At 42.0% G+C, this 12,740-nt stretch overlaps 1 protein-coding gene across 2 annotated transcripts in view; it reads left to right on the top strand.

Moving 5' to 3' along the window:
- DOCK4 (dedicator of cytokinesis 4) overlaps window positions 1–12,740 on the top strand; it is a 3,006,016-nt gene that overhangs the window by 2,728,879 nt on the left and 264,397 nt on the right. For both annotated transcript variants that reach the window (XM_044088673.1, XM_044088674.1), the window contains one exon: window positions 1,445–1,528. In XM_044088673.1, coding sequence (XP_043944608.1) covers window positions 1,445–1,528 — 84 coding nt within the window. The remainder of the gene's footprint in view (window positions 1–1,444; window positions 1,529–12,740) is intronic.

Here is a 12,740-nt window from a genome sequence, read left to right as displayed (position 1 = left end):
GAGAGCTACAGACATCATTGCTGAGAGATAGCTCTGTCTGTGGTATAAAAGTGGTAAAGCAAGAACCAAACGTTCATAATGTGAGCTAACTCGGAAAGAAGCTTTGAATGTCTACAGAGCAGCAGAAATAACCAGCATTTATGAAAACTAGCTTGCATAGTGTATCAGTGTGTGTAAAATTATAAATTAGCAAAAGTCTGTTAATATAAACAGAAGAATTATGCTGTCAAACTGTATGGAAGCATCAGGTCTCTTGGTGCCTGATACTTTTCTTGAATCTTAACGATGCATTTGAAAATGAATATTTATTTGAGAAGATGGCATGTTGTTTCTTTCTGCAATTATTTACTTGATAAGAAGCCAGGTCCAGCTGAAAACAGAGAATGCAGAAACTTTGGCTAGCATAAATATTTCTTTAAATGTGTAAGAAATGGAAAGTGAGAAATTGTGAGGTGTCAAAAGTTCTTAGCAGAGTTTTGTCATTTTTCTGAAGACCTGATTTCCTTTAATGAAAAATAAACTGCTTCATCATTTGACAGCAAACTGAAAATCTGCTCTATTTTAACAACAGTCTTTTCTATCTGAGTTGAGGAAAAAAAACAGATTCCTGCATTGAACTGCAACCTGTTCAAAGTGTGTCTGGGTTAGCATCAGTTTGTCATACATTCTAAATTTTAAAAGGGGTTGTATTCTTTCAGAAGGTCATAAGGTGAGGAATAGGAAGGAAGCATTGCATCAACCCAAGGATACAGTGAGTCTCAGTAAAATTTTAATTTAAGAGAAATAAAGGAAAAACAAGTTTTATCATATGAATATGAAGAAATTTCAGTTTAAAACATAAGATCAAGATCACACAGTTTTCAGGGTTGGGTTATATGTCTTTTCCCCAACATTGTGAAGTCTTGAGATTAGTATATATAATTAGAAGGGAGATGTGTGGGGGTGCAGGCAGTTATCCCCCTTCGAAAATGTTTTTTTTTTTTTTTATTTTAATTTTGCATACACTAAGGCTATTTCTCGGAGGATGCATAGTAGAGTGTTGATGTTTGCAAAATCAATGTTTTATGGTTGAAATTGTGAATGCCAATGTTTGAGTGTTTGAAATAAATTTAGTAATATATATATATATATATATATATATATATATATATATATATATATATATAGATAGATAGATATAGATACACACACACACACACACACACACACACACACACACACACACACATATATAATCTAAATGTAACTCATTTACAGCACTGACAAAATGTAACGAGACTGACTGTATAACATAAACATGTTAATGTAAATGTTTTGAAAGACAGCACAGTTGATTTGAAAGCCCTTCCATAACATACTGCTAAATATAGTATATTTACATAACAAGAGAGCATTTTTGCTGTGTAACATAGTATATAAGTATTGTTTTGTCATTTTCTTTCAGGCATTTTTTGTAAAAGACTATATTCTGAACCACCCAGAAGATGGAGAAAAGATTACACGTCTTAAAGACCTTACCCTAGAACAGGTAAGTAAGTAAAAGCAGTAAGACTGCGAAATCTTGAATTTCGTTTTGATGTAAGACTCATCCAGTGAGTACTAGCTGCTAAAGATTTTCATAAGTGTTTAGTAATTGCCAAATTAAGTTTTACTCCGATATTATGCATATGTCCTCAGGTCCTGCATGCTCCTCCTTGTACTACATATTGGATAACCTGCTATAGTAGTAAGGAGGACCACTAACAGAGTCTTTCAAAATATTGTTTCTAAAATTGGTTTACCGTTATAATCGTGAATTGCGGAAGTGTGAGAATGCATAACAGCGACTTATATAAAAATTTTAAATATCGAAAAACATTCGACATTTCCGGCTGCGCCACTCCTCCACACAATTCCTATCATGGGTCAAAAAGGGGCGAAGTTTTGTCGTTCGCTTATTTGGAATTTGATGTTGGAGAGGTTCATATTTCGGTATTTGCAGAAGTTGTTTCGCCCATATCGGGATGGACGATATAAAGATAAACCTTAAAATTAGCCAACTGCAAACAGTGGTCTTCCTGTAGGACACAGTGGAACAGATTGTGCTGAATCATTGACTGCCCAGACATATGTATTTTTTTTTAAAGAGACTATCTGCATATTAAAAAGTTGAAAGTCACTGTTAGAAACACACATGCACACACACACATAGCTAAGACCCCAGAAAAAAGTGAACAAAGTATTTATGTTTGACTTGAACCCAACCTCACTACTTTCAGCATTTCACTTTTGAACCATTGGATCACCAAAGACCTGTGAGATTATGAGTTCCAATTCATCTGTGTCATCCTTCAAAATGTTTTCATTCACAGGGTGTCTTGAAATCATTAATAAGACTTTGTTTTTTATAAGACACTTGTGATTCAGTATACACATACATATATGAAAAGACATGCCGTATATATTTTAAAATTGTGATAGTGTTTTATACTTTTAAGAAAATATTCCAGGCTTTAATGTTTTGATTTAAAATTTTCTGTTAGTGCTCTTTTTGTTTTAGCTGCTGTGTGTTTTTTTTTTTTTTTTTTTTAAGGGCATTTTGTATTAAACCAAAATGTTCACTCCTAAAGCTTTTGCCTGTTCTTGCTAGCTATAACTATGTGTGGTTGTAGACACAGCAATACTGTGATGTTAGATTCTTGCATCAGCTGGTAGAAACACAACAGAGGATTATAATTTATGGCAATATAGGAACTGCCTCATGTACACCGACAACCCTCACTTCTTACCCCACACACTCAGATTTGCGAGAGATGCACCTATTTATCCAGAGTGGAAGCCATGCACTCTCCAGCTAAGACTGGAATAGCCAGTCAAGAGGACAAAGTCAACACTAGCACCATACCACAAGACACACATAGCCTCATACCTTCAGAACTATCACATAACAACATAAAACACACACCCACCTTCACGGAGGCTCTCAATAAAAATCTACCCAAATAGCAGAGACCTCCAAGGCAGAAACGCATGCAACCACTGCACCACAGCACAAATCACGAGACCATAGCTCACACAAACAGTGTGTCACACAACCTAAACCCCTAAGGAAAAATAACTTATCCAATACACTTATCATAGGTGATTCAATAGTAAGGTACACTGATGTCCCACTCAGTAGGTTGAATAGGGAGAAGGTAATGGTTAGCTGCCTGTTGGGAGCCAGGATACACCACATAACGCACGCACTCAGGTCACTCCACAACAGGTACAGATATGACTCTGTCATAGTCCATGTGGGTGTGAATGACCTGAGATACACCTCCCTGGACTATGTGAAAAGAGACATGGAGGATCTCTCGGATCATGTAGCCCAGGAGGGCATGACCCTAGCCCTGAGTAGCATCTTACTGTCTCCAAGAATGATACCACAGTACAAACAAAAAATGACTGACTTCAATAATTGGCTAAGTTTCTGGTGTCATTCTAAGGGGATCCAGTATCTGTCTGCCTGGGATGATTTGATTGACAGACCTCGATGCTTTGCCAGAGATGTCCTGGATATGTCATCCCTTGGCTTCTGGATACTGGCCAAGGCTCTTGCCACCCCTATAGTGCCTTTTTTAGGCGGTATTCCAAAGACCAAATCACCACTGTAACAGCTACAAACAAATCCACACCTCAGTGGAACTCCAGAAGACAGGAAATGATTGATGGGCTTAACACAGTTTTAATGCAGTAAGAAAGCACACACATAAATGATACTCCTTGAAAATATGTTTTCGTCCTCAGCTTCATCAGATACAATTAAAAAACTAAATTACATGCCTTAAATACTTCAATTAAATACAAATTCACCAATAAAAACAGTATATCCCTGAAATTAACATTTCATAAACTTTACCCACAATCCTTTTCACCCCCACTAACATAAATGTTTCTTAATTTCTTATTGCATTAAAACTGTGTTAAGCCCATCAACTGTTTCCTGTCTTCTGGAGTTCCGTTGATGTGTGGATAACTGTTTTCTAAGCTGCAATTGCACCATTTTCTCCTTTTATTGTGGTTATTAGCTACAAACAAATGCAAACTGAGGGTCATGCTGCTCAACACTAGAAGTCTAAATCTCAAAATGCACTCGCTCGAAGCATTCCTTAAAATGGAGAACATCGACATTTGTGCTATAACAGAGACCTGGATCAAGTCAGCAGAAAGCACTCCTGCACTTCCAGGTTATATCTCATTCCACACCTTTTGGCCCCGGAAGTTGGACCAAAGCTCTAAAGGCGGTGGTGTTTCCATATTCATAAAGGATGCCCACACCTCCAGACTAGTAGCCCAACATAATGCATCAGAGATACTTCAGGTACAGATAACATTGGGTAAGACAGCAATTCAGGTCGCAGCCTGCTATAGGTCCCCAAAGATGTCCCAAGACTCGCACTCCACGTTCCTAAGCACCCTGGAGATTATTAGGGTCCAACCTAACACTCTCTTACTAGGCAACTTCAACTACCCCTCCATTAACTTGGTAAACTACTCATGTACCAATACACTTCTCCAACGTTTCCTGGAGTTCATTAATTCCAGTGCCCTGGACCAGCTCGTTCTTACCCCCACTAGAGGTAGCAACATCCTTGACCTAGTCATTACTAACATGGGCAACCGTTGCACTACACCAATAGTCAGGTCTTCCCTGGTTAGATCCGACCACAAACTAATTACCTTGGAAATCCATATCCCTCCCACCCCCTCCTCGCAAAGGTAACCACCATGAAAAAGTTCTCCAAAGCTAACTTTGGGCTCCTAAAAACAGAGGTGGCTAACTTTACGGCACCCATGCAAATGGAGAATAGTTTTGTGACAACAGAATCATACACCAATGCACTGTACGAAAACATACATAAATGCATGGATGTCGCCATACCCAATAGACCCAAGACGGTCTCCTCCAAAATAAGGAAGCCAATCTGGTGGTCCCCTGCCATAAACAAACTCTACAAAAGAAGGAGGAATCTGATGCGGAATAAGGTGAAGTCCCAAGACTGGAAAAACTCCCATCAGCCTCAACAAAAAGTTGAGATCCCTCATCAAATCCTCTAAAGCTAGCTATGAAAACAGAATTGCAGCAGATAGTAAAGACAACCATAAGGCCTTCTATAGTTACGTAAAGAATCTCCACAGCAATACCCAGATTTGCTCTGAGCTACTGCACAATAGTACCTCCTATACCAAGTCAACAGATATTGCCAGTATACTGGCTGACAGATTCAGTGCCAACTTTACCCCCCCTCAAAGGACCAATCACAATACCAGTAGATTGCTAGGCACCCAGTATTACAGTTATGCAGGTTAAAACAGTACTGTCGAAGGTCGTGAATACAGCTTCTATGGCACCTGACAATATCCCTGGTTGTGTTCTACATGAACTACAGAGTGAACTAGCACCTCACCTGTGTGCCCTGTTCAGTCACAGCCTCATCTCAGGCTTTGTCCCTACCAAATGGCGCACTGCTACAGTCATCCCTCTCCACAAAGGAGGAGCAACTACAGACCTTTGGAACTATCGCCCCATTAGCCTGACGAGTCTGATATGTAAAGCTATACAACGCATCATCACAGACCTATTAAACAAGGATATAGAGAATCTCCAAACTATGGATCCCACACAGTTTGGTTTTGTGAAGGGTAGATCATGCCTGCTAAACTTGGTTGAGTTCTTTGAGTCAGTCACCAGAGCTGTGGATGAAGGCAAGCTGGTTCATACAGCCTACCTTAATCTGGCCAAGGCCTTTGATGCCATTCCCCACTTAGGAATCATAGAAAAACTCACTAAGCTTGGCACCAACCCCTATATCACTAGGTGGGTTGCAAACTGACTCACAGATAGAATCCACAGTGTGAAAGTAGCTGACTCCAAGTCAGACTGCCGACTAGTCATGAGGGGAGTCTCACAGGGTTCAGTCCTGGGTCCTCTCCTGTTTGGTATTTACTTCTCTGAAGTCCAGGCCAACACGAAGGGACTCTGGCTGACAAAGTTCACAAACAATTGCAAGTTGGGAGTTTTTATTAACTCCCCAAGTGATATTGACATCCTACAGAATGGCCTCACTGAGACTAACAACTGGTGTCAGAACCATGGCCTTAAGCCCAATGCTTAAAAATGTGTCTTCATCCCCTTTGGTAAAAACCCGGTTCCCATGAATTACCACATTGATGGTAGCCCACTGAACACAGAAGGCATTATAAGTGATCTGGGAGCACAGGTTGACAGCAACCTCTCTTTTGATCACCACGTTGCCACTGTGGTCAGAAAGTCTTTCTTTGTGGCACATCTCATTACTAAGGGTTTTGCATCCAGGAAGAAAGCGGTCATTGTCTCCCTCTTCTCTTCCCTCATTAGGCCAATCATCGGGTACAATGCCCCATTTGGCATGTACCTCACTAGACACCTGCAACAACTGGAGAGGCCACAAAATACCTCACAAAGAGGATCCTAGGCCTTAAACACTAGTCCTATATGGACAAACTCAAAAAACTCCAACTATTCTCTGTATCATATTGCCTACTTAGAGGTGATTTCTGCTTGATTTACAAAGCCATGTCTGACCCACCTCTGTTAGCAATGCTACATCTAAAGAAATCCCAATCCCTCCACATCACAGGCTCCAGAGACCTCAACCTCATTACCACAATTAACAAAACATGCTGGAGGAACAGGTTCATAACCCAGAGACTGCCCATGCAATGGAGCAGACTTCCCATACATGTCAACCCGAGCACCTCACTGACCCTCTTCAAGAGAAATCTTGATGAGTGGATGTGAAACAGAAAATTCACCCTGGGGATAACTCCAGTGGCTCTACTAGACAGAGGCACTGGGAACTAAGGTCAAGTGGCACTATGCCAGGGTAATCCAATGGCTAAGTTTGTAAAGGCCCCAGGGCTTTTAGCCTAGTACATACCTATGAACCTATGAGATGTATTATAAATGGACTATTTAGAAAACACAAAAATGTTAATATGTGACATAATGTATCTAAAGGAAACAGAGTATAGACAAATACAAAGAAGCATTTATTTTTGGGGAAAAAAAATAGAAAGTCCACAAATATAGTGGCAAGTATAGAGATCTTCTGAAACAATCTCATATTGCCTAAAATTTGATGCAAGAATGGTTAAAGCGAGGTGAACTGAAGCCAAAAGATGAAAGCTAATAATGGCTGTCCAAGATAGTGGACTACATGTACACTGGTTTATAAAGTATACAGAGCAAGCTGGAGAAACAGATAAAATGGAAATTCTGTAAAACAGAACTGGAAACAGTTGCACATCTCCTGGTTGAGTGTGATACACTTTTGGCTGAGTGTCTGTATACTGAAAGGTACAATAATGTGGCAAGACTGTTTCATTGGAGATTGTGCAAACACTACAATACAGAAGTAGCCGAGAAGCACTGGAAACATGACCCACAAAGCACTATAGAAAATGCTTAAGTTTATATCACGTGGGCTTGTCCATTACCAGTATTTCAAAAAAATAGACGCAAGAAAACCAAACATAGTAGTTCAAGAAAAAAAGACAAAAACTAGCATTGATCATTGAAATTGCTACACCCATTGATTACAGTGTATTACATACAGAGAGACTCAAAAGTCATAGGTTCATAGGTTCATAGGTTTATACTAGGCTATCTGCCCTAAGGCATTTATAAGCCTAGCCCAAATTATTGTGGCTTACGCCACCCCTTATATGAAAAAATACTGTGCCCATTAGTTTGTTGTGCCTCTGTCCAGCAGTGACCCAGAGATGATTCCCGGGGTAAACCTACGATCTCCCATCCACAGGTCTAGATTTCTCTTGAACAGAGTCAGCGAGGTGCTCTGCCTCACATGGACCGGGATTTTATTCCACAGCATAGGGAGTCTCTGAGTGATAAATCTATCCCTCCAGCACGTCCTATTTATATCCGTGCTAAGGTTTAAGTCGCTTGCTCTAGTGGTTTTGGTGGATTTGGATTTTTGAGGTGGAGCATGTCCATTAATTCCGGGTTGGACATGGCCTTGTATGTCAGGCACATGTCACCTCTGAGCAGACGGTATGCGACTGAATAGAGCTGGAGTTTCTTCAATCTGGCAGCATATGACAGATTTTGGAGTCCCTTTATCCTTTTGGTGAGGAACTTTTGGGGCCTCTCCAATTGCTGCAGATGTCGGGTGAGATACATCCCGAATGGGGCATTGTACTCGATCATTGGTCTGATAAGTGAAGAGTACAGGGGAACAATGACCTCACTAGATCTGGATGTGAATCCCTTCATGATCAGGTGGGCAATGTAGAAGGTCTTTCTAACCACTTTAGCAATGTGAGTGTCAAAAGAAAGGCCACTGTCAACCTGGGTCCCCAGGTCCCTGATAACCTCTTCTGTGCTTAGTGGATTGCCACCTATATGGTAGCTTGGGGTTACCTTGTTTTTCCCGAAGGGTATGACTATACATTTTTGGCGTTTAACTTCAGGCCATGGCTCTGGCACCAGCTATCTGTTTCCGTGAGTCCCTTCTGAAGGATATCAGTGTCCGATGCACTTTCCACTATGGCGCCCAGTTTGCAGTCATCTGCAAACTTTGTCAGCCAAAGTCCTCCCATGTTGGCCTGTACTTCTGAGAAGTAGATGCCAAACAATAGGGGCCAAGGACCGAGCCCTGTGGGACACCACTTGTGACCGGCTTGGAGTCTGACACAGCGCCAGCAACTCTAACCCTGTGGGTTCTGTCCTTAAGCCAGTTTGCAACCCATCTTGTGACATATGGGTTTACATTTAAGCTGGTAAGTTTTTCTACAATACCCGAGTGGGGTATTGTGTCGAAAGCCTTTGCAAGGTCAAGGTAGGCTGTATGGACTGCCTTTCCTCATCAATGGCCTTGGTGACTATTTCAAGAAGTCGACCAAGTTCAAAAGGCATGATCTTCCCTTGACAAAGCCAAACTGGGTCGGGTCCAATGTCTGCAAGTCCCCTATATCTTTGTTTATGAGCTCCATTATGATCCTCTCCATAGCTTTGCAGACTAGACTTGTTAAGCTTATGGGCGGTAATTACCAGGGTCCGTGAGGCCACCTTTGTGGAGTGGGACCACAGTTGCCGTCACGCCACTCCTTGGGCACGTATCCTGTGGTAAGGCTGAGATTAAACAGCTGCCTTATGTGCGGGTTTAATTCCTCATTTAGCTCGTGTAGCACACAGCCGGGGACACCATCCGGTCCCATTGATGCTGTGTTTTTAGCTTTAGAGAGAGCAGCTTTCACCTCGCATTTGAGATGTCCGGGAGGCTACACTCGGCTGGGATAGTTATCTCTCCTTTAGGGGAGAGGGGTGAAGTTTGCACTGAACCTGTCTGCCAGTATGTTGGCAATGTCTGTGGGTTCAGTGATTTTTGTATCATTTTGGACTAATTCTGAGCATATCTGTGAGTTTCCACCCAGGTTCCTAACATAGCTGAAAAAGGCCTTATGATTGTCCTTTGAATCCATGGCAATTTTTCTCTCAAAATTGGCCTTAGTTGATTTTATGAGTGCTCGTAATTTTTACTAATAATGATCAGGGGTGACTTCCCTTTTATGGATTTTGTTCTATCATGTAATAGCTTTCTCCTCTTATTGTAAAGTTTGTTAATGGCTGGGGTCCACCAGACTGGACGTTTGCCCTTTGTGGAAAGAGTCTTGGTTTTATTTGGGATTGCCTGATCCATGCAGTCCTGGAGGTGTTCATAGAAGGCATTTGTAAGGGCTTCCGCAGCTTGGGTTGTGGTTTCCTCTGACTCAGGGGCCTTGAAGGATACCACACCAGTCTTGAGTAGTGTGAAGTTTGCTTTAGAGAAGTTCTTCACTATGGTCTTTTGTTTGGGGTGGGGGTGGGATGTGGATTTCCAGTGAGATTAGTTTATGATCAGATCTCACCAATGAGGGATATACTTCCGGTGTGGAGCATTTTGTCCCCATGTTTGTGACAATGAGATCTAGTATATTTTCTCCTCTCGTGGGAACAGTGACTAGCTGTTCCATGGCATTTGAATTTATGAACTCCAGGAACCGTTGGGCTAGAAAGTTAGGGCTTGAGTAATGTTCCCAGTCTATATTCGGGTAGTTGAAGTCACCCAATATGATGGTGTTTGGAGATACATTTATACCCTCCAGTGTCTTCAGGAAGGCTGTGTGGGGTTCCTGAGTTTGAGAGGGTGGCCTGTAGCATGCTACAATTTGTAGAGCAGTTTTGCCTATTGTTAGTTGCACCTGGATGGTTTCCGAGGCTTCATGCGTGGCCACCAACCTGGGGGTGTGTGTATCCTTTATGAATATGGATCCACCCCTCCTTTTGTGGAGTGGTCCGGGTTTTGGGGCGGAACGCATGATATGAGGTAAAACCTAATAGTGCCGGGGTGCTCTCAGGAGCCTTGAACCAGGTTTCAGTTACAGCACAGACATCGATGTTCTCCATACTGAGAAGGGCCTCGAGTGCGTGCATTTTGAGATTTAGACTTCTGGCATTGAGCAGCATTACCCTCAATTTCTTCCCATTTTTGTTTTCTAGGGTGGTAGGTTTAGAATTTGAGCCTTGCCTAAAAAGGCACTATGGGGTGGCAAGAGCCTTAGCCAATATCCGGAATCCCAGGGGTGACAGGTGCAAGCCGTCCCTTGGCAGCGTGGCTTGTCAAGCATGTCATCCCAGGCAGACAGACACTGGATCCCCTTTGAATGACACCAGACATTAAGCCAATTGTTAAAGCTGATCATCTTGTCTCTATATTGTGGCATCATTCTTGGTGAAGGAAGGATACTGCTCAGGGTTAGGGTCATACCTGCCTGGGCTACATAATCAGAGAGCTCCTCTATGTCTCTTTTCATGCAGTCCAGGGAGGTATCGTCTCAGGTCGTTCACACCAGCATGGACAATGACTGTGTCATATTTGTACTTGCTGTGGAGTGACCCGAGTGCTTGTGTTATGTGGCGGATTCTAGCGCCCGATAGGCAGCTTACTGTGACCCTCTCCTTGTTCAGCCTGGTGAGTGGGACGTCAGTGTGTCTGACTATGGAGTCACCTATGACAAGTATGTTTGGTGTTGTATTTGGCCTTAAGGGCTGTGACTGCTTTGCACACTGCTTTTGTGGTTTATGTGTTGCTTTTGGGGTGTCTTGAGGTAGCAGTTGTTTGGGTGTCTGCTTTGGAGGCCTCTGCTGTTTAGGTAAATTTTACTCAGAGCCTCCAGTATGTCTTTGTGTGTTTATGTGTTTGATTCAGTGGAGTGGTAGCATTATGTGAGGCTGGTTTTGTGGTGTGTGTAGTTGCTTTCTCCTCCTGTCTGGTCTTGCCAGTCCTGAGTTGAGAGAGCTCAGCCTCCAGTTTGGCTAAATAGCTGCATCTCTCAAGTATTTGTGTTATGTGAGAGGAGGAGAGGGTTGTCTGTGTACATGAGGCAGTTATAACATTGCCTCAAGATTCCCAGATTCACCAGCTGGACCGGAGAGGAGATTGACAACTGACCTTTGGACATGCTAGAATAATATTGGGAAATCCTTAATTGAAAACAAGGGCCAGTGGGGAGTGAGGGTGTAGTGCTTTTAATTTTTAGTGCTGACTTATATAATTGCTTTAGTGAGCAAGTGCCAGGTAACTTGAGTGCAATGTGATACAAGTAACTAAATGCAAAACGACAAACAGTAACTTTCTTTCAAGTGAAACAAGGAAATAAGTACAGTAAGCAATGCAGATATCACTAGTGATCCACAGAAGCTGAGAAGTTGCGTATTAGGTGAATTAGCTTCCAGGGAAATAACAAGCAAACAAACAACAAGTATATAAACAAAGCTAGATTCAGTAGGCCTGGATCTAGTCTATGATAGAGCAAACAAGGTGAACCAATTTCAGTAAGATACAGTTCAAATATTCAGGCACTATAAACCTTTAACCAGAAAATTCCCAGCTCAGAAGGGCAGAGTCCAGCCTCTTCTCCCACAAGAGTGCAGTCCACGAACCTTCTTAATGTAAAATAACTGGCCTGAAGCCCAAGTGCCTAAACCAGAACTAATACACTTGGACACTGGGCTCTCAATCAGCAGTTCCCAACTTAGAAGGATGAAAGCTACCTGTCCTGCCACCACAGTGCTTGCCACAAACCTTCCTAATGTAAAACAACTGGTCTGAAGCCCAAGTGCTTAATCCAAAAGACTTGAATGATAGCTACACTTTAATCAAGTTACAACCAAGCAGTAATAAATACCATTGAATACTTTAGAGAATGTCTGGATTAGTGCTCAAGTTACACAAACAAAGCTAGATCCAGCAGGCCCGAATCCAGTCTATGCCACAGCAAACAAGGCACCAACTTCAGTAAGAAACAGTTCAGATATGCATGCACTATAAGCCTTTAACCAGAAATTCCCAGCTCAGAAGGGCAGAGTCCAGCCTCTCCTCCCACAAGAGTGCAGACCACGAACCCTCTTAATGTAAAATAACTGGCTTGAAAGCCCAAGTGCTTAAACCAGAATTAATACACTTTTAGAATAACAGACACTGAGCCCTCAATCAGCAGTTCTCAACCTAGAAGGATGTAAGCTACCTGTTCTGCCACAACAGTGCAGACCACAAACCTCTCAGTGCAAAACAACTAACTGGTCCGAAGCCCAAGTGTTTAAACCAAAAGGCTTAGAATGAGTTACACCAAGCAGTAATAAATACAATTGAGTATTTTAAGATGATGCAAAAGTA

Source organism: Protopterus annectens, chromosome 11.part0 (assembly GCF_019279795.1).
Source record: "Protopterus annectens isolate FY-2018-M chromosome 11.part0, PAN1.0, whole genome shotgun sequence".
Taxonomy (NCBI): domain Eukaryota; kingdom Metazoa; phylum Chordata; order Ceratodontiformes; family Protopteridae; genus Protopterus; species Protopterus annectens.
This window is presented reverse-complemented; position numbering and strand designations above follow the sequence as displayed.